The 23,459-nt window shown below is 40.8% G+C and overlaps 1 protein-coding gene across 1 annotated transcript in view; it reads left to right on the forward strand.

Annotated features, from left to right (window-relative positions):
* tradd (tnfrsf1a-associated via death domain) overlaps positions 1-23,459 on the forward strand; it is a 56,249-nt gene that overhangs the window by 28,079 nt on the left and 4,711 nt on the right. The window contains exon 4 of the mRNA XM_048263489.1: positions 4,362-4,639. Coding sequence (XP_048119446.1) covers positions 4,362-4,639 — 278 coding nt within the window. The remainder of the gene's footprint in view (positions 1-4,361; positions 4,640-23,459) is intronic.

A 23,459-nucleotide genomic window follows, 5' to 3' on the forward strand; every position in this document is an offset into this window, starting at 1 on the left:
CTCCGACAGAGGATTATTTTCGCAGCCTACCTGTTTCCTGGTTGGAATATCAAGACTATAGTGCGATCCTGGGAAAGACCTGAAGTTTTCGTTTAGTTTGGACTTTTAGTTTAATTTTGTGGACTGAGACAAAGGGGATTCAAGTATTGTGTGGTTGCACGGGATAATCGGTGTAATAATAATATACTGCGCTAAGCGCGTCATTCAATTCAACTGTTTGGTGCGTCTTTTCTTGTTTGTTCAGCGCCGTCTGAATATTTGTTGGTTGCTGTGTGCTTTATTAACGGCAGTATACCTGCTCTTATGCATATGTCTTTGTGTAATAAGGCAAACAGTATTTGTGACAGTATTGAAGTGTTTTGTTATTGTCGATTACTACTTTCATTCCCAAGAATCCCTTGTGCGTTTATAGTAACACAGCTGTTTAAAAAGGACGTAAAGGGCTGATTGTTACAAAGTTCTATATGTAAAATCATAACAGGCTGCTCTGTTCTTTTGTGTTGTCGTTAAGCCCGTGTTTGGATAAGCCTAGTGCGTATGGCCGGTGTGCACATTTTATTTTATTTTTTGAGTCACATCCAGGGATAGTGGGGGTCGCCAGTCTCTGGCACGGTTATTTTGGGGGTCGCGGGTTGAAAAGTTTGGGAACCCCTGCTCTTGCCTAATCACTTTTAATAGTCATTTACCAATTTTGCAAATAGATAGATAGATAGATACTTTATTGATCCCCAAGGGGAAATTAAAGGTCTCAGTAGCATACAGACATCACACTGAACATGCACTTACAGCAGAAATGGTAAATATAAGTATAAACTGAGGCAGCCGTGGTCTACTGGTTAGCACTTCGGACCTGTAACTGGAGGGTTGCCGGTTCGAACCCCGACCAGTAGGCACGGCTGAAGTGCCCTTGAGCAAGGCACCTAACCCCTCACTGCGCCAGGATTAGTGTGTGCTTCACCTCACTGTGTGTTGTGTGTGTTTCACTAATTCACGGATTGGGATAAATGCAGAGACCAAATTTCCCTCACGGGATCAAAAAAGTATATATACTTATACTTAAACATATAACCAAACTCCACTGTACAATAGAGACAGTAGAAGATAAGAAAAACTAACAAAACTAAATACTAAATATAGCACCTCCGGGCCGCAACCCGTGACATTTCGGAATCCAACAAAGCCCTGACGCGGTGCGTTTGTGAAATGTACATATTTGATGCGTGTGCTATTTGTTTTTGTATTTAATTTTCTGGCACATATACTTGCTTGGCCAGGTAGGGGCGCGATGCAAGGCAGGCCCGTGGGGTGTCATCATAATCATAATATATATTAACCTGAGAAATTTCAGATTATTCATTTTAAGCAAAGAACATTTCTGATACACTATTGGCCAGATGGTGGCGCTATATTAGGCATTTGAATTAGACATGTGAATATCATCACAATAATAATCCAATATTTTGCAAAGTTTCAGATCAACCAATATAGGCATTACCAATTTATGGCACATTTTCCTGCTTAGCCAGGTGGTGGAGCTATGCCAGGCAGGCCCATAGGGTCTCTGGATATCATCATAATTATAATATCTATTAACCTGAGAAGTTTCAGACCATTCATTCAAAGCATAGAACATTTCTGGCATATTTCCTGTTTGGCCAGATGGTGGCGCTATGCTAGGCATGTGAATGATATGTGTTAATATCATCACAATAATGATATCTTAAATTATGTAAAGTTTCAGATTAATGAGTTGAGGTATTAACAATGTCTGGTACATGTCCTGCTTGGCCAGGTGGTGGCACTATGCCAGGCAGGCCCATTGGGTGTCTGGATATCATCATAATCATAATATCTATTCACCTGTTAAGTTTCAGACCATTCATTCAAACCAAAGAACATTTCTGGCACATTTCATGCTTGGCCAGATGGTGGCGCTATGCTAGCCATCTGAATGACACATGTTGGGTGTCTGGATATCATCAATCATAATATCTATTCACCTGTTAAGTTTCAGACCATTCATTCAAACCAAAGAACATTTCTGGCACATTTCATGCTTGGCCAGATGGTGGCGCTATGCTAGCCATCTGAATGACACATGTTGGGTGTCTGGATATCATCATAATCATAATATCTATTCACCTGTTAAGTTTCAGACCATTCATTCAAACCAAAGAACATTTCTGGCACATTTCATGCTTGGCCAGATGGTGGCGCTATGCTAGCCATCTGAATGACACATGTGCATATCATCACAATAATGATTTCCAAAATTGTATACCTACTAGGTTTCAAATAAATCAGTTAAGGCATTGCCCATTCTGTCACACATTTCCTGTTTGGCCAGGTGGTGGCGCTATGCCAGGCAGGCCCATTGGGTGTCTGGATGTCATCATAATCATAATATCAATTAACCTGAGAAGATTCAGACCATTCATTCAATGCACAATGTCACTTTGACACATTTCCTGTTTATGTGGTGAGATATTAAAACCATAATATATTACAACATATCAAAAATCCCTTCACAATTTAACATCAGCAACATCTTGGCATAATGTGTCAAATTTCACATGAATCTGACAAACCGTCTAGGAGGAGTATGTTATAATTGATCATGTGACATCAGTGTAATTGCCATTCTTTCTGTTGCCAGTTGGTGGCGCTATGCCAAACATGCATTATGGGCATGTGAATATCATCATTAACATGGTATTGAATGACCTGTGAAATTTAAAACATTTCAAGCCATGCATGGTGAATTATGAGACATTTATTGTTTGTCTGTGGAAGGGTATTAAAATTAATAACTTCGCCATTTCGTCAAATTACAACATAAAAAAGAAAGCTTCACAATTTATAATCAGGAACATCTCGGCGTCATGTATACCAACTTTGACATGAATCGGATCAACCGTCTAGGAGGAGTACGTTAAAATTGATCATGTCCACAACGCACAAATTCTCAATTACCTCACTTCCTGTGGGCGTGGCTAATGGCATGTTAATACAAAAGTTGTTTGGTTTTGGGAGTTATATACACCCACCAAATTTGGTGAGTATCTAAAACTATATGCCAACCACAAGTCACAGTGACATAAGGGGGCGCTATGGAGTTCCTGGGCAACGCCCGGTGCCAAGCTTTTATCCCTGTCTATTCACTGTACCACTTGATGTGTGTGCCAAATTTCATGCATTTTCACCCATGGGAAGCACCTCTTTTGGCATCACAATTCATCACATTTTAGTCCGCACAAAATCCCAAATACCTCACTTCCTGTTGGGCGTGGCTAATGCATTGTACATACGAAAGTTGTTCATCTTGGGGAGATACACACACCTACCGAATTTGGTGTGTCTAGCTGAAAGTATGTGCCAACCACTGGATCAATCACCTAAGGGGGCACTACTGAGTCACTGGGCCACGCCCGGGGCCAAGCCTTTATGCCTGTGTAGCCAGTGTGATACCAGATGTGTGTGCCAAATTCCAAGACTTTTCATCCATGTTAACCACCTCAAAAATAGCAAAAAGGTGAACAAATAATAATAATAATAATAATAATAATCCTTTCAAAAACAATAGGGCTTCGCACCTCTCGGTGCGCAAGGCCGGCACCGTCGGTGCTCGGGCCCTAAATATACTACATAAATTAAATTCAAAAAATCCACAGTGTGCTTGAGGGTAATCAAGCATGAGACGCTTGCAGTGACAGGGCCGGGACTGGCCTGTAGTTCTGTGTGCATGGTGAGGTGCTCAAGAGAGTGAGTGTCATGGTGAAGGTGCAAAAAGTAGTCCAACAGTAGTCCTGTAGTTCTGTGTGCATGGTAAGGTGTTCAAGAGAGTGAGTGTCATGGTGAAGGTGCAAAAAGTAGTGCAACAGTGCAAGAATAAGGTCTAGAGACCAGCATAAATAATATGGACAAATAAGAGAGTAAAGTATAATGTAGACAAGGTAATATAAGAAACTATGTCAGTGCAAGAATAGGTTGAGGTAATAGGGTTACAGCCATTCAGTATTGTAGCCAAAGCCATTGGTCATGTGTGCTAATATAGCATGAAAAACAGTGTAGCAGTAAAACAGTAGTAAAAACATTAGGCTGTGGCGCAATGCGTTTTAGGTTGTGTATGATGGTTTATATGGTTTTTAAACAATGCACTAGGCCACTCCTTAGATTGTTAATTACCACACTACCATTGTGAAAATGCCTTCCTGAAATACATTGCATTTGATAACATGAACATATCTTCTCCCTTTAGCAGTTACCAATAACATATACAATGCCTTTATTTGCAAATGAGAATGTCATCAAATGGAATTAGTTCAAAATAAATTTAGCTGACAAGTTTCCTGTACTTGCAGATGTAATTGGCTATGAGGGATATGAAATCTTGAAGTTGCATGATGCAGACCCTGCCCTGGGAGTGGAACTGAAGTTCACAGCAATGTCACCATGTCGCCGCTTCCTTGAAAGCTACGCATGTGGACTTCTGAGACAAGCCCTCCATCAGCATTCATCCAGGCTTCTAGTTCGCCCTGAAGATGTCAATATACAGATGCAGCTGAAAGCAGCAACTCACACACTGGACCACTGCTTGAATGACTTGGAATGCTGCCTTACATATATAAGCACATCGCAGGTACACAATTTCACAATATATTCTTAGTATGTATATAGTCCCTCTTAGTTCCTGTTATTACATTTAAATATCTGGCCAAGCCCAATGTGTTGTATTTATTGTATCGGAGAAAAATCATTTTGAATGGGTCATGCAGGGAGCCTACCTATTTTCTTTGTAATTGCCTCTATTACATTGTAAAACTACAATCTTAAGGTAGGCCTACTCAATCATAAGGTAAATCATAGCTGAAGAAGAAACGTTTTAGCTGCTCTGACAATTCAGTGCATAGTTCCCATCACATGACTATGAACTGACAGGTGTAAAACAATGTCTTGTTTACAGAATAAAAGACAAAAGTTACATTAATTGCATTAAATGTACAAGGAAATTGACAGTAAGAGTCCATTTCAAAGTGTACAGACTTGAATATTATAGAAAATCTGAGCAGTAATTTCACAGCCAGCCAAGAAAGTAGACTTTAGACAAATGCCTTCCTGGCACATTTGACCACTGACAATTTAAGGTCTGCTCTGTAGGCAGTGTTGTGCAAGTTCATACTTCACAAGAGCTAGCCTAGATAAAAGTTTACATTATACAGATTTAAATGTATAAATTCACTTTCATAAATGTGTACGAGTTCATGTTAAAGAAACACGCCACCCAATGTCAGTATTAATATATGTTCTTACCTTAACTTTCACGAGTTCAGTCATACCTCTCCGGTGTCGGTACGTGCACTCAAACGCTCTGGCTTGCGGCGCGAATGTGTTAGCATGTTGCTATGCTAGCGGGCCCAGATGCTCCGTAGAGGGAGGAAGATAGCATTAATCAAACACTTCCACGTTTTCCCTACTTAAATACAGTTGCACGAGTAGTTGATAAAAATGTGTAAGGTCACACAACATGAAACGTGGCGATTTTCCAAGCGAATACACAGGAGAACTACAATGTGTGGCGCAATAGCACTTGGAAGTACTTGACCTAACGTTAATTAACACCTAATTGTAGATCCTATCCCCCACAGAGTTTAGAATCTATGCTTGATCGACCTTCACTGAACAAAAATGGTGATGTGGTACATGACAATTTAGCTAAAAATGTGGAGAATGCAATGCAATCAAGCATTTTGGACGATGTGGAGAGACAAGCCGGCAGCAGATTAAATGCTCAAGAGAGAAAAAGATGCTGTTTTAAAAGGAAGCTGCAGCAAGCAGGTGATATTCACACATTTACTTCACATAATCCAAGACTAAGAACAGACAGACTTTGTAACTGAACACATTGAGGCCAAAAATATTGAGAAGGGAATGTTGAAGACGAAGGAGTGAATAGTGGCAAGAGGCAAGCCGAAGGCTGCTGACAAGGGCCCGACGCTATTGTTAAGCAATTTACAAAAGATTCATTGAACAAAAATGCTGATGTGGTACACGAAAATGTAGCTAAAAATGTGGAGAATGCAATGCAATCAAGCATTTTGGACGATATATTGGCACAAGCTGGCAGAATAGGCAACAGGCCGATGTGCATTTTATTTGGAGACTGTTTTGCGAGACAGAGACTGAGTTTGCTGCTGATATTCTGGGGATAGGCTACAACATAGCCAATGTAGGACTTTAGCCTTTTAATATATTTGCTGGATTGGATCAGTCTTTCTAGAACAAGCAAGAGCTTTCTAGCCTCACGTCAGCAGCGCTGCATCACCCATATACATTAAAACAACCAGCGGATGGCGAGCGGGTGCTGATTTTCGGGGTTTTGAAAATTGGTCAAAAAACTTTGGTGCGGATGGATGGCGGATTGATGGTAAGTTTTGCAATGCAGTTATGGCTGAAATAATAGCCCATCAGCGCATCTCTAGTGTGTGTGCCTCTCTCGCTCAGAGGGGAGGGGGAGGCTGAGGGGTCGATCAAGCATGGATTCTAAACTCTGTGGTGGATAGGATCTACAATTAGGTGTTAATTACAGTGCATGAAAATGCACTGTACTGTTCTTCCTAGGCTTCTTATTACAGTGCATGAAAATGCACTGTACTGTTATTCCAAGGCTTTTTCTTCTTCTTCCAGCGCATTTAATGCAGCTTCAACCGTTTAACGTAGAAACTTGCGTAGGTTTTACTTAGGACATGTGGTCTTTGTATTTTTCATCTTTGTAACTTTTATACTTTTTAAACTATTAATTAAAAACTACTCAAAATTTCCCTATAGACTTAACATTGGACTGATGACATCACAATAGAGCCGTTAAAGGAGAATTCCGGTGTGATATTGACCTAAAGTGTGTTGAAACATGATACAGAGTGTAAACGTATGTCTCATAGCCCATCTTGGCTTGTCCCCTGCACTCCAAAATCTGGTGCTAGTTAGCCGATGCTACCAACAGCTTTTTCATGGCTTCGGCATCGGCCTAGCCATGCAAATAAATCACTGTTTTACACCATTTACGAGGCTCAATGTATCTCCACACTTCATTGGTAGACTTCCAAGTGCCCTGACATTTAAAACGAGACATTGAGAACTTTGAAAAAGCACTGGTAGTTTACTTACAAGACGATTTATACAGACAGTATCTTCCACGAAGTTTAAGCGTTTGCAGCCATCTTGAATTTAGTCCGCGATAAATTCGGCGGCAGTAAGAATGAACAGGTATGATAAGGGATCAGATTCCAAAAATATTTCTGTGGAAATGCATGGATTCCAGTTTCTTCCAGTAGCAGCAACTGGAATCCATGCATTTCCACAGAATTGGAATCTGATCCTATCATCTATTATTCCTGCTAACCATGTCAAATACAGGAAATGAGATGGCGTAAATCCAGAGATGGAAATGATCTTAGTAACTACCAGTCTTTGCTGTCATCCTTTTCATCCACTGTTACACTTGCAAAAAAAGGCATTCTATCAAAGCAAGATTGAGGCGCCACTGACAGTAGAAAACTTTTTACTTTCTACTTTCAAATCTCTTCTCAATCCTCCACCACCACCATCAACTACTTCACTGTCAGCAAATGACTTTGCAACATTTTTCACTGAAAAAAGTTGCTAAAATAAGATGCTCAGTTTGATGCTCCTATAAGGAGGGCTTTGCCTTGTGTTAGTATGACCGCATCATTTGACTCTTTCTCTCCTCTTGATGAGGAAGCAGTCTCTCAATTAGCTTCAGCGATGTAGATCCAACAACATGCCCATTAGATCCTGTCCGTCCACTCTTCTACAGTCTCTCTCACCCGGCTGTTCTACCAGCAGTCACACATGTATTTAATGCTTCACTCAGTTCTGGAATAGTTCCTTATTCTTTTAAACAGGCTAGGGTTACACCTCTGCTAAAGAAAAGTACACTTAATCCAACTGAGGTGAAGAACTACTGAACCTGTCTCCCTTCTTCCTTTCTTGTCAAAGGTTTTGGAGAAAGTGGTCTTCAAACAAGTTTGTGACTTTCTTCATCAGAATAATCTACTAGACCCTATGCAGTCTGGTTTCAAGAGTGGTCATTCTACTGAAACTGCTCTTCTGTCTGTGACTGAAGCATTGAGAGTAGCTAAGTCCTCTGCTCAGTCATCAGTATTAATTCTACTAGATTTATCTGCAGCCTTTGATACTGTTAACCATGACATTCTCCTATCTATACTATCTGAACTGGGAATTTCTGGAAAAGCTCTTGACCGGTTTGAATCTTACCTTAAAGGGCGTTCTTTCAACGTGTCTTGGCAGGGACAGGTATCTAAGTCTCATGACCTCACCACAGGTGTGCCTCAGGGATCAGTATTAGGACCCTTGCTTTTCTCTATTTACACCACTTCCTTAGGTGATACCATTCGCTCCCATGGATTTGACTATCACTGTTATGCCGACACTCAACTTTACCTGTCTTTCCCACCTGACATGACTCTAGTGTTTCCCACCGGATTTCTGCATGCCTTAAGGATATTTCAGCCTGGATGAAAGATCGGCACCTTCAACAATCTCTCAAAAACAGAGTTTTTGGTGTTTCCAACTAAAACAGCTATTCCCCAACAGATTAACATCCAGCTTGACTCAACTTCACTGACCCCAACTAGATCGGCCACGAAACTTGGGCGTTGTAATTGATGACCGACTTAACTTCTCTGAGCATATAGCTTCTATTGCAAAATCATGTTGGTTTATGCTTTACAACATTAGGAAGATCAGACCTTATCTGACACAAGATTCCACACAACTTCTTGTTCAGACCAGCTGGCTTACCCGCTTGTGTAACAAGATCATTACAGCTGATTCAAAATGCTGGAGCACGCCTGGTCTTCAATCAGCCAAAGGGACACATGTAACTCCTCTCCTAGTTACTCTCCATTGGCTCCCTATAGTAGCCAGAATTAAATTTAAATCTCTCACTTTGGCCTATAGGACACTAACTAGATCTGCTCCTAGTTATTTTAATTCAATAATCAAGCCTTACATCCCCAACAGCCCACTGCGGTCTTCACAGTGGCGTATGTTGTGTCGACCAGTCATGAAAACTGGGTCTAATTCCAGACTCTTTTCTTCAGTGCTTCCATGTTGGTGGAATGAACTGCCCAGTGCTCTCTGTTCCTGTGGTAGTTTTGGGTAGTTTAAGAGGGGTCTAAAGACATTCCTATTCAACATATACTTAGTTGTTTAAGCGCTTATGTGTTATGGTTTATATAATGTTGTTTTATTTTAATTGGGCTGTTAATTAATTTGACATTATTGTTTATTATTGATATTCTCCTTAATGTAGTCTTAGCATGTCATTGTTTTTATATTATTGATTGAATTGACATTATCGTTTTATTATTGCCTTTCCCCTTTTTTACATTGCTTTTTATTAGGCTATTGCTTGAATTGATATTATTGTGTACTACAACTATTCTCCTTAATATATTTGACCTACATTTTAATCTGTTCCCTGTTCAATTTTAAATATTATTATGTTGTTTTGTATTTATGTGTCGCTTTGGACAAAGGCGTCTGCTAAATCCATAACCATAACCATAAATACCCTTCAAACACTTCCAAAGTTACAACCTAGCAACCAATATAGCAACCAATGATTTTAATCTAGCAACCAGCATAGCAGCCACCACAACTAACTTAGCAACAGCATAGCAACCACCATAACTACCCTAGCAACAGCCTAGCAACCACCTCAAGTACCCTAGCAACAGCATAGCAACCACCATACATACCCTAGCAACAGCCTAGCAACCATGTCAAATACCCTAGCAACAGCCTAGCAACCACTTCCACAGTTACAACCTAGCAACCAATGAGTTTAACCTAGCAACCAGCATAACAACCACACAACTAACCTAGCAACAGCCTAGCAACCACCTAGCAACCATGACAAATACCCTAGCAACAGCATAGCAACCACCACAACTAACCTAGCAACCACCTAGCAACCATGACAAATACCCTAGCAACAGCCTAGCAACCATGTCAAATACCCTAGCAACAGCATAGCAACCACTTCCACAGTTACAACCTAGCAACCAACATAGCAACCAATGAGTTTAACCTAGCAACCAGCATAGCAACCACCACAACTAACCTAGCAACAGCCTAGCAACCTCCTCAAGTACCCTAGCAACAGCCTAGCAACCATGTCAAATACCCTAGCAACAGCCAAGCAACCACCACAACTTCAACCTAGCATCCACCATAGCAACCAGCAGGATTACCTAAGCAACCAGCATAGCAACCATTTAATTTGGCATAACAACCAACATATGTACCCTAGCAACAGTATTGCAACTATATCTGCATTATTTGTTTTTACTCTGTATGATATTTTCCATCATATTTTTTGCATTTTCATGCACTGTATTTCCTTCAGGAAATGCTTTTCTAGTTAATATTACTACGCTAGGTCAAGTACTCCCAAGTGCTATTGCGCCACACATTGTAGTTCTCCTGTGTATTCGCTTGGAAAATCGCCATGTTTCATGTTGTGTGACCTTACACAATTTTATCAACTACTCGTGCAACTGTATTTAAGTAGGGAAAACTTGGATGTGTTTGATTAATGCTATCTTCCTCCCTCTACGGCTACGTCTGGGCCCGCTAGCATAGCAACATGCTAACACATTCGCGCCGCAAGCCAGAGCGTTTGAGTGCACGTACCGACACCAGAGAGGTATGACTCAACTCGTGAAAGTTAAGGTAAGAACATATACTGACATTGGGTGGCGTGTTCCTTTAAGACCATGAATTATATTACATGAATTATATAGTTTTTTATTATAGGGTAAGAGCAAATATTTCTTACTATACATCTTCTTACTATCCTGTCTTTTTAAAATCCACCCTCTTTATAATCAGCTGCCAATTACCATTCCTAACTGCTGTGGACTTGTTTCATTCATCACGATCAAAGCAGTAGTCCTACATATATCTGGATCTAAACAGTGATTCAGAATCAATTTTTCATTTCATTTATTGCTCATTCACTTATGCTGTCTACAACCAGCGAAAACTGACCAAAGGGTGTTTTTCTGCATTAAAACACATCAAATAGGCTGTGGAGACAGTATTTTTCGTTGATCAACCAAAACGCTTCCAAAATAGCATTTTTTTAACCAGTAATTTTGTTCAAAACAGCACCAAACCTCGTCAGTAGCTTGCTCAAGGTCCCTACACATAAAACGAAGCACCAACAACGTAGTTAACGAACCTGGAATTTATTACAGAAGACTGGTAATCTCACAGAAGATTGAGATCTCACACAGAGACTGAAATTCTTTGAGGAGTGTGGGCATATTTGTGTCTGCTATAGCAATGGTTTTATGAATGGTCAGAAGTTTGTCCCCATATAGCAACCGTTCATCTTCATCGGAGGGCCAATTTGAGGGGTTCAGCGCTGCCGGCGCAGAAAAAATGCCGTTGTCATCGAACCTGCTCTGAATGTTATCGGCCAAGGAGATGAAAAACGCTCACGAAAGGTCTCTGCCTTTCGTTGTTCTCAGTCACTCGGCTGAGCCACATTAACCCCCTTAAATGTTTGCTTTCTGCCCAATTCCTCCTTCAGACATTGTATGTTCACTCCATCGACCTTCCTGATAGACCTCAGTGTCCGCACGGCAACGCCCACCTCAGCATTGGCGTTGACAGCTGTGGCATCTCTTTTCTGAAGAAAGAGGGACAAGGCCTGCAGAGTTTCGAGCGCGTCCTTCACTAATGCCATCTCCACCACGAAAAGCCACTGAATCATCTTAGCATGAATTCCCTGACATTTGGTCCTGTCTTTGGAGGATGGTGATTTGTCTTGTGCCAGTGCTACGAAGAGTTTGACCAGGGCTGGATAGCTTTCCCAAAGAGCAGTCACAGATGTGCGTGATGAGGATAGCCAGCGCACGTCAAACACCCTCTTCCTATCCTGCGAGCTTGCATCTCCAAATTGAAAGCAACAAGCTCTAGCTCTCGCATATTCTTTGGACTTACAGGGCGTACAGGGAGTCAGTGAACATCTGAAAATGACTTGCATCCGTAATTTGTTTTACAGTGTCATGGACGGCAAGTTCTTGTTTGTGATTCATGCAGTGAATGACAATCAGGTTGGGGTTAACCTCCTCACGTAGGAGTGTGGCGACCCCTTTCATCGGCCAAAATAGTGCCCAATTAGTCTGGAGCGCAACATGTCTTTTGAGATACCCTGGTTCTCAAGGCACTGTAGCAGAGTGTCACAAATCGCCGATCCAATGCACGACTGCAACTCAGCAAGTTGGAATAAAAAAATGCAAGACTCCCCTTCAAATGGAATTCTAATGTAAATGATAAGACAGGTTTTATTTGAAACTGTTGAGTTGTTGCAGTTCAACCAGCTGTGGCTGCATTTTGAGTGAGAGGTCAGTGTAGCAGATCATATAAGCTGTGCGAATGCAGTACTCTGTGGTTTTTAAACGATGCTCATGATGCTTTCGCCACAGAGCTGCATTATTCTCAGCTGCCTTTTCAATTGCGGTCTCTTTTAGTTTTTGTAAAATTTCAATGCATTTGATGTGGCTTTGACATTTTCCATGCTTGCTGATCTTGTCATTTAATTTTTTTGCCGTTTTGGTCTATATGAAGCCTCTCCTGTGTATGTGGCCCTAAATCTCTGATGTCAGAACAAGCTTGGCACTTGACTGACCCGTCTGTGCTGACAGCAAGCCACTCACGACCCTCTCTCCATTTAGCAAAGCGCACCGGCTCAATGCGCCCTCCTACCACATGCGTTTCAGATGAGTCGCTAGCAAGTACCTCAGCGTTTCTTTCTTTATCATGAGGCTGGGAATCGTCCTGTTGGCTTACATGAGCACCAACCTCCAGCGTAACATCATCATTTTTTTGCGCTATCACTCTCAGTTGTTATTTTTGTTGTTTTATTAGCGGGTCCTGTAAAATAGGACGATATGCTGCTCTGAACGTGTTTCATATTTGGCTCTGCGCTGTTTTCTCTGGCCAAGTTCCCACTCTACAATGTTTTTGTGTTTGACGACGTTCAGAAATATGCGCCGTCTGTCAGTACTGAATAGCCTACTCTGATGTATTGACACTAAAGATCGCTAGATTTCAAGAGTTTAAGTACAGTCGACATTCTGAAATGTCCTGCATGATCAAGGCCAAATTAACTAGTCATCACGCAGCCACTGTGTCAGCAGCACGAGCGCTGCTGTGTTTCTGATGTCAGATTATTATGTACTGAAGTAGCATTAAATCAATATGAGGAGCAGAGGGGGATAAATGGGAGGATATCAAGACGGGGGTCCCCCCATAGCCCCCGGCAAATCGCACCTTGCATGTAACATTCGCTGTCTTTATGTCTGTTGTTAGCCAATTAATATTCACCATACTAAATTGTCTGTCTGTAATCAACATGATAAGCTCTCTCAGACGTATTTAACAACAATAGACAAAAAAAAAAGTTGATACATTACACTTACCGGACAAGACCAAACCGATGACTCTGTTGTTTTGGCTGTTTAGCTAGAGCCGCAAAATTCAAACAGCCAGCTAGCCTCTGCCGAGTCGCCGACCTGTGGTGGGAACAGAGAAGGGGGGGATTTCACTCGATAAGGGGCGCGTTTCACTCGCCGAGTGGGCATGCCTGACCACGGATCCTTTTCACTGCACATGCTTCAGTAGATCTACTTCAGCAGGACGTTTTAACACGGAACTGTGGACTTGATTAGTGTGTAGCCTAAGCTTTCGTTCAGCTGACGCTGGCGCTGCCATCTGATTTTGATCATCCTGAACCGTATAATATTAAAATTATCCACCTATGAGCCTATCAGTAAGAAAGTTCGAACTAGTCATAGACATAGTAACCAACATTTTTTAATGTAACGTTCTGTGGGAATATCAAGAAAATGAGTGAAAACAATTCCTTACTTTAACAACGCAATTGCGTATGTCGTTTATTACAACAGTAAGAAAACTGAATTTAAAGACGGTGCTGTTCATCAACAAAAACAGAATGGAGGTAAAACGTGTCCCAGACACATTAAAGGACAGCGATCACTCAAGGCCTCATAGGCCTACACCACAACTGAGTGATGAATGTGAAATGCTTTGAATAGCCTCCAAAGCACTGCAGTTAGATGACAACTGCGTATAGAACCACGCTAATCTAGCTAATGGTGAATTAAGTATATAGCATTCACATTTAAAGCATTCAATAGCCTAATGAAAACTTGATCAGTCAGTTAAATTGTTCTCGTAAAAGGAACAGCAGGACCACAGAATATTCCAAATAGGCTATTTTCCTTTCACAGTGACAGAAAACTTCTGCAACATATGAGTTTAAACCATGTTAAATTCGAAAGCATCTAGCTAAGACAGGAGGTTTTAGGGCGGAAAAGAGAACAAATTCTGTGTAACCTACAGTACCTGATTCCACAGTCAATGTTCAGTATTTTGCCTGTAATTAAGCCTAGAATATTTGCCATTTTTCACTCCATGAAAATTAACAGACCCCAGTAAATCGCTACAACAGACCCTATTGAATCGCTACATATTTTGAAGTATCGAAAATAATCACATTTTAGAATATTGAATATTGATGAAACTTGTGATTTACACCCCTAAATAACATCCTTATATTACTGTTGTTTTGGGAAGTATTTCTCATGGAAGCATCCTGCAACCATGCTGAGTAATACAATTTAATCATTGTAATAGTTTAGCTGTCCACTGATGTTCATGTCGAGCACTGATGTGCTCAGTCCAGCAGATGGTGGTGGTAATGCATTCCGTTTGCAAACTGGCAAAAAAAACTCACTGAAGAAGAACAGGCCAGCGAACCCTTCTTTTTCGGTGAGCTTTTTTTGGCAGTTCGCAAACGGAGTGCATTACCACCATCTGTTGGACTGAGGTCAAATGGCAAATGTATCCAGTAGCCTCGTTCTGGCCGCCGGGTGAATAAGACGAATAGAACTAGGGTCAGTGACTTGAATTTTATGCCAGGCCAGTTGAGCTCAATGAGCAGCGGGGTAACATGTGCCCTCTTTATAGTGAAAAGTCATTACGTTTCACAAAACGAGCAAATGAGCAAATGAAATTGAGGATAATTGTGTTAAATACATTTGAAATATCAACTCTTCATGATAACATTTATAAATATAACATATGTTAATCATTAAATCTGGCAGCAGTTACAATTGCTGGACATGTTTTGTTCCATTTGTCAAGAATGCAAATACACTACCCTGCACTTTCATTGGCATGCCTGGTAAAGATAACTAAAATGAATGTATTAAAAATAATCTTCAAGATTTTGTATCAAAACATGCAATGCACAGTTATTGACACCCCTATATTTAAAACGAAAATTCCAGTCTAAAAACAACAAAGGCTCTGTTTGAAACGGAAGACAACTGCCTGCTGCCTCCCTTCCTAAATAGAGAGATGTCTCACTAGACATGACTTTGGATTAAATGCATCTTTTAAAAATGAGCGTAGCACTCTAGAATCTTTGGTTAACACTACGGTATGACGTTAGCAAAAGCCGGAACGTTAAACTAAACGAACTTACATAAGCTAGCAGGCTAACGGTTGACGAGCGGCACATATATCAGACCAGACCGATCAATGGTAACAGCAATGGTATAATCAGATAGTAAAGTGTTATGTCTTGCATCAAATCTACAAATGTAAGCAAAACTAGACTGCATTTCTGGCGGGAACTGCAAAAGTGTGCTTGCCCTGGTCCGGTCACCAACGTGAGCATACAGTGGCATACGCTATGCTGAACCTGGCTTGATCCAGGCATTGTAACAGTGCCTTTCAGTGTTGGAGCAGTGACAATATCTCAAAAGCTCTAGGAGAGGGCTATTCAACTATTGGCTTGCGGGTTGAATGCGGTTCGTTGGATTTTACCTTTGGCCTGCCTTCGAATTTAGCTTCTATGACTGAGATCAAATCAATAAAATAAAATGACAGCAGTGATTGGCTGCAAAAATAAATAATGTCACGCGTCTTGCGCCTCTCAAACTGGGCTATCAGGTAACCTACAGAGGAATTGAAATTATGAAATATGACCAAGGGATTAAAAAGCTGCTTGTTTGTCAGGATACTTTTTCACTGATTTATTTAAAAAAAATATGAGCTATGAGTGTGAATGTTATATATTCCGTCCGACAAATTATGTTTTACTGGTTTATTTGACAAATAATCTATGGATTTGCTCTATAAAGACCTTATGTCTGTTTGGGATTGTTTTGTGAGCCTGGGGTTGTTTTGAGAGCCTATTGATGTAGCCTATCTCAGAATAAAGGAATACTTCATATTACTCTAAACCACCGTCTGTAAATCAGGCAGCCCACTTCCATACAGTGGGTCCCATTAAGAAGTGGCCACTTCATTCGTGCTTACCGTGATTCACACAGCAGCATTATTAAATTAATCTGTCACCATATGCCTACGTTTGCAAAGAAAACATTTTAATTTGATTCACATGAAACATTTAATGTACATGTTGACAATGAGTAGGCTAGTTTTGGTTGTTGGTGGTGTTATTGCATCCCTTAGTTATGCCTACAATGCAAGTTCCCTCGCGATTGTTAGCTCCTGTAGACAATATAGACGCATTTCAAAACATCGCGTTAGGAGTCCTCGCCACTTCTTTTAAGCTGTCACAGACTTAGGTGCTACTTTTAGGGCTAAAGTGCTTCGTGAATTACTGTTAGTAAAAAAAATAGCAGTCCTAAAGTTACAAGTGACGGTTACAGTGCAAGCATCTCATATTAAATGACCATGACATTACGCTAAACAACATAAATCCCAATTAGCAACATACATCTCCTCCCTATAGCTAGCCACACAAGAAATTAATGATACTTAATCTCTGCTTAGCATGCTTCTCCGCTTAGCATTCTAATAACAGAAGGGGCACATTTATGTTGACCGCTACAACATGACTCATGTCTGTAACTCTATAAAACACTTACTTTCATAAAGGATCCAGCACAGTTCTACACATGGAAACCAATATTTTGGGCACTTGTTTGGCCACGAACTCGTCACTCTGAAACTGGACTACTGTAGGCTGCACCCAGGGTTGCTAGGGGCAACATCAAATAAACGAAATTAGAGTCTTTCAGTATTAAATGTGTACTTGTGATTACGAATGGATGTGTGTGGTTTGCAATTAGAATAAACAAGAAATAACATTTCCAATAATTTCCCATTATAAATTACATAATATTTGCACCTTCCTTACTTGTGAAGCTCACATAATTCTAATGATGTCACCGTATGTATGTGAAATGTAATACAACGTTGCCACCTAGCGTTCAGATGTATTTAACATTAACGTGACATGTCCGGCTTGTACTGTCGTCAAATCCATGCTTTGAGGAATACAATGTTTTTATCATTGTTTCCTCTTCAGTGAGCGATTACCTGGTCGTTTTTGTAACAGAGATGGCTGTTTATTCCCCTTAGTCCCTAGGTTTACAGAAACACCTATTCATATTAATACGTATGGAAATCAAGTTAACGCTGCCGACCACTGTTTGTCTATTACATGGCCCAGAATGCCTTGCATGTCTTTACAACAAAACAACCCAGTAAAACCTAATTTCCCGTAAACATATGAATTTGCATACTTTTGCAACAATAAGGAAAAATTTAATTTGAATACCGTCAATGTGAAAACAACTCTATCATGTAAGATATATATAGCTACTGTTCTCCTTGCTATTTCAGTTCATAAGTCCATACTATCCCATGGCAGAGCAAGGATTTCATGATTGGGCAAGGCTGCCCAGAGACATTGTGCATACTTGGAAGGCATTGTGATAGCAGTACAACTGCAAATGTGAAAGGTGATAGTTACCAAATATGGATGGGTGGTTTGCCAAATGCTGGAAACTTTTGGAATGTTTTCTTTTTTTTTTTAGTTCAAGCACCCTCACATTGGAGTCCCGAATTCGCATACAAAATTTGGTATCGATATGTGACAGTGTTCCTGTGATATGGACGACTTCCTGTTTTGGAGCTTCGCCGCCAATTTCATTTGGCTGTAACAGGCAAACGCTTTCGAAAATCAAAAATCCTTCTAGTAACTTTTGTGAGGCTTGGTCCAATGATAATGTACGTCAAGTTTCGTGGCGTTCGGACCAAATTTGTGACCTGTGAAAATTTAGTTTTGCTTTCTATTCAATCCAATATAGCGGACGAACGACACGCCCACTTGACGTCATCTTCTCAAGGAAGTTACACTGCCCGACGTTTTAAAGTTGGAACGGTGTCTCTGTCTCAAAGAGCCTAGGCACAGGAGCTGGCAAAAAATTAGGGAGACTGGAATAATAATATTAATAATAAATATAGCTGCAAGCAGCAATGTGGGGGCCAAGCAGTTGAGCAGGAGTTGACATGGCAACCCAATGTTGCTACATTATACACACACCCAATTAACCCCCCCGTTCCACACACACACATATACACGGATAAACTTCCTCCCCCACGCACCCCAATGGCTCCCCACAGATACGCACACCTCAAACATCACCAAAGTTATTGTGTGTCCTCAGGTTGTAGTCACGAGTCCACATATCAAGTTTGGTGTCAATACAAGAAAGTGTTGATAATTATAGTGCCCCTAGTGATCAAAGGTCACTAAATATATTGTACATCTTCAGGATGTGTTCCCGAGTCCATGTACCAAGTTTGGTGTCGATACGAGAAGGTTTTGCTAAGTATAGCGCCCCTAGTGGTCAAAGGTCACTAAATGTATTGTCCTTATTCAGGATGTGGTCCCGAGTCCAGGTACCAAGTTTGGTATCGATACGAGAAAGTGTTGCACATTATAGCACCCCTAGTGGTCAAAGGTCGCTAAAATTATTGTATGTCCTCAGGATGTGCTCCCGAGTCAATGAGCCAAGTTTGGTTTCGATACGTGAAAGCATTGAAGAAATATGAGCCCACTTCCTGTGATTATAGCGCCACATAGTGGTCAAAATTTACCACATTTCTTGAGCGTCCTCCTGATTGGGTCCTGAGCCCATATACCTAGTTTGGTTTTGATATGTGAAAGCATTGCTGAGATATCACCTCACTTCCTGTTTGGCGGCTTCGATTGGTTGTCACAGGCTACAGGTTTTCAATATGGCTCCAAAAAGCAATGCATTCATGAGTCATGGTCTGAAGATCATCTGCGTCAAGTTTCGTGAAAATCGGATAAACTTTGTGACCTTTGAAAACTTTTAGGCGTTTTTGATTAAATCCAATATGGCAGCCTGATCAATTACGTTTACATCATAAATTGACATCTGCGTTGAGTTCGGTCTCATCCAAGGATTCCAAATATACCTTAATGTTCAAAATTTGGTGTACCGTTCAAACGTTAAGTGCATAGATGTAATAAAAAATTTGAAATGTTGGTGGCGCTAGAGCACTCGAAGTGCAGACTTGAGACTTTGATAAATTAAACATATGACTGTACTGAATCAATGTGCCAAATTTCCCAACTTTTTACTGTATGGTTCAACGGCAAATTAGCGTTTTGTTATAATAATAATAAGAAGAAGAACAAATATAGCTGCACGCAGCAATGTGGGGGCCAAGCAGTTGAGCAGGAGTTGTCATGGCAACCCAATGTTGTTACATTATACACACACCCAATTAACCCCCCATCCCACACACACACATATACACAGATAAACCTCCTCTCCCACACACCCCAATAGCCCCCCACACATACGCATACCTCAAACATCACCAAATGTATTGTGCGTCCTCAGGTTGTACTCACGAGTCCACATACCAAGTTTGGTGTCGATAAGAGAAAGTGTTGCAAATTATAGCACCCCTAGTGGTCAAAGGTCGCAAAATTGATTGTGCATCCTCAGGATGTGGTCACAAGTCCATGAACCAAGTTTTGGTTTTGATACGTCAAAGCATTGCTGAGATATGACCTAATCTTGTGTTACTCTAGCGCCGCCCTAGTGGTTGAAGGTCACCAAATTTATTTTGTGTCCTCAGGATAAGGTCCCAAGTCCATATACTAAGTTTGGTTTCAATACGTGAAAGCATTGCTGAAATATGAGCCCCCTTTCTGTGATAATAGCGCCACATAGTGGTCAAAGGTCATCAAATTTATTGAGCTTCTTCCTAATTGGGTCCTGAGACCATGTACTGAGTTTGGTGTTGATACGCGAAAGCTTTGCTGAGATATCACTTCACTTCCTGTTTTGCGGCTTCGCCACCAAACTTGATTGGTTACCACGTGCGACGGGTTATCAATATGGGCACGTGTCTGAAGATCATCAGTGCCAAGTTTCATGAAAATCGGATGAACTTTGTGACCTTTGAAAACTTTTAAGTTACATTGATTAAATCCAATATGGCGGCCAGATCAATTATGTTGATGTCACAAAATCACATCTGTCATCCTTAGGTCCTCCGACAGACACCACTAGTACATTAACATTAACAGACACCAATAGCAAGTTTTAATTTCAAACACATTACCCGTTACAGGCCAAAATGTAATTTTGCTAATTATAGCGCCACCTATAGGTCAAAAGTCATCAAATGTATTGAGCTCCTTATTGGGTCCTGAGCCCATGTACTGAGTTTGGTTTTGATACGTTAAAGCTTTACTGAAATATTTCTTCACTTCCTGTTTGGCGGCTTCGACAGGCGACAGGTTTTGAATATGGCTCCAAAAAGCAATGCGTTTGTGAGTCATGGTCTGACGATCATCTGCGACAAGTTTCGTCAAAATCGGACAAACTTTATGACCTATGAGCGTTTCGTTATAATAATAATAATAATAATAATAACACATAGAATCACTATGGGTTGCCTCGCAGCTTCGCTGCTTGGCCCCCAATAAGAAGAAAACTTAAGAAGAACAATAAGTGTGCTGCTTTGCAAGCACACTTAATAATGTCACACAAATCACATTTCAACAGATTACCAATGTCATCCGCCATCTTTATTTACTTTTCACAGCTGTTTCAGATGTTGCCGCGAAGGATTATAGGTGATGGGGAGCATGAAGTGTGCATCGATGCTGCCTTCAAAAACGACCGTTATTCAGTAAATCTAAGATATCTTAGAAGACTGCAAAACAATTGTTTTGTTTCCACACTTGCAGCCTCGCTCCCCAGTTAGATATCTTAAAAGGCAGCAGTTTTCACAGAGCCCTAGGGTCTATTTTTGGAAGATAATGAGTGTGACTACAGCCAAAATAGCAAAATATCTGACTATATCTGATTATAATATCATACTTTTATGCTGCAGGGAGGCAAAGTATTTTTACTTCTGTAAATGTAAAGAACGGGCATAAAGAAGAACTGTTTATGCAGTCAGTACATTCTTTCATCTTGCTAAGACTCCTCAGAAGATGGCACTTACTGGAGGAAAGGTAAGGGAATGCACATTTTGGTCCCCAATGAAGGTTTACACTCATTAGCATCTAAAAATAGACCCTACATTGTTTTCCTTTCATTCTCTGTTAACCCCCGTAGCCAATAAAAGAGCATCTCAAAGTTAGTCAAATCAAGTCACATTCATTTATATAGCTAATTTTTTGCACAGAGTGCAACCCACAGTGCTCCACAAACAGACATCAAGACATAAACAGACAAATGAAAAACTTGACAAATATAGAAACAAAATGGATTTGCCAGCGTACCTGTACACAGACATTAAGACAGGAAACAAACAAATGAACAATAATAAAAAGTATTACTCACACTATACTGACTTTGCACTCATTCACTCCTCAGCACTCATGACCCCCCCCCCCCACACACACACACACACCTACATGACTTTTAGCACTTTTACATCCCTCTCCCTATGCTACAGACCTTTTACTTATTTTCTTATTTCATCACACGTCAAAACACACACACACACTTATCTGACTTTCTCCAACTTTTGCACATCTCCATATAACTTTTTATTTATTATTTTTGATTTCTCCTCCATCTATCTACCCATGTCCTTGATTGCCTAGCCTTTCTGCCCCCACCCCCCACTCCACCCCCATACCCAACACACACACACAAAAAACACACACACTTACATCATCACTGTCATCACCTCACATACATACAGCACACTGCTTGCTACAGTAAGCCTCCTCTACATACTTGCTGCACACTGCCCCCACCTACCCACACACACACACACACACAGTCACTGCTCCACTCCCCTCCCGCCTACACACACATCTTCACTGTCATCACTCGCATACATCATACATACAGTACTCTGCTTGCAAGAGTAAGTCCCTTCACCATACTTGCAGTACCCCCCCCCTCTCCCCTACATACACAGCACATTATTTCATCAGGAAGCTTCTCAACACACATCCCCAACATACTTACAGCACACTGACCCCCAATACACAGCACACTGCTACCCCCTTGCCCTTCCAACGAAACAGATGTCTTCAAATCGTTTTCCTTGCTTAAAGGCGAACTTAGAGTGATGTTAACCTATTTACCTGTTAACATAGTTTAACGGCGTGTTTGTCGTGAGAGCACGATTCATTGGCGCTTGCATAGTGTTCGGCCGTATGTCTACGTGCGCACCTGCCTACCATCAGGCTACTCAGCTACTAGAGAAAGAATTTCCCCTGTTTGTATGTTAGCTCCAAGTTGGCCTACCATAACATACCAACTCTGCACTGTAGACCATAAACTGGCTAATTATATTTTTCTGTGAAATACCCAAATGTATTTGTTCAACTTTATGAAGCAGAATTACGCACTAGGCTAGGTAACACATTTTTGTTTGCGCAGGAGAGAGAATGACATCGATTAACAAATTGCACTTGTTGCTGTTTACCAATAAATACTATACATTTTTGCAAACAACAAAAACAGAAAGGATGGAGACAGCAAAGCTAGAGATTGGGCAGGAACAAGGTAAATTGGTAGATATGCTTGTCAAAACGTTAGGAGCTGGATGTGGATGAATAAAGCACAAGTATGCTTTACGGTCCGTGTAACGCTTTGCAATGCTATGTTCTATTTGCAGAATTCACATGAAAAAATATAAAAATAGGCTTAAAAATCTGTTATCCATTCTTTAGGACGGCACAGTAAATGGGTTATGTTGCATATTTTGATTTTCAATTGAGCACCGTACGGTTTTCTGTTCAGAAGTTAAACATTGAAATGATGCGTCAATTTTCTAATTTTCCTTTTTTGAGCTTTTGGTTGGACTGAACCACGAGCACCAGGGGGAGAACACCATCTAGCTGGGCCAGGCTAGATGGTGGAAGAGAGCGCTGCCTGAAGTTGTGCGTGATTTTGACTCATTACTTTAGAGATTAATAACTAAAACTTTGCCAATTTTTGGGAGATGGCACGTTAAACATAACTTTCAGCCTATGTTGAACA

This window comes from Alosa alosa, chromosome 14 (genome assembly GCF_017589495.1).
Source record: "Alosa alosa isolate M-15738 ecotype Scorff River chromosome 14, AALO_Geno_1.1, whole genome shotgun sequence".
Lineage (NCBI taxonomy): Eukaryota > Metazoa > Chordata > Actinopteri > Clupeiformes > Clupeidae > Alosa > Alosa alosa.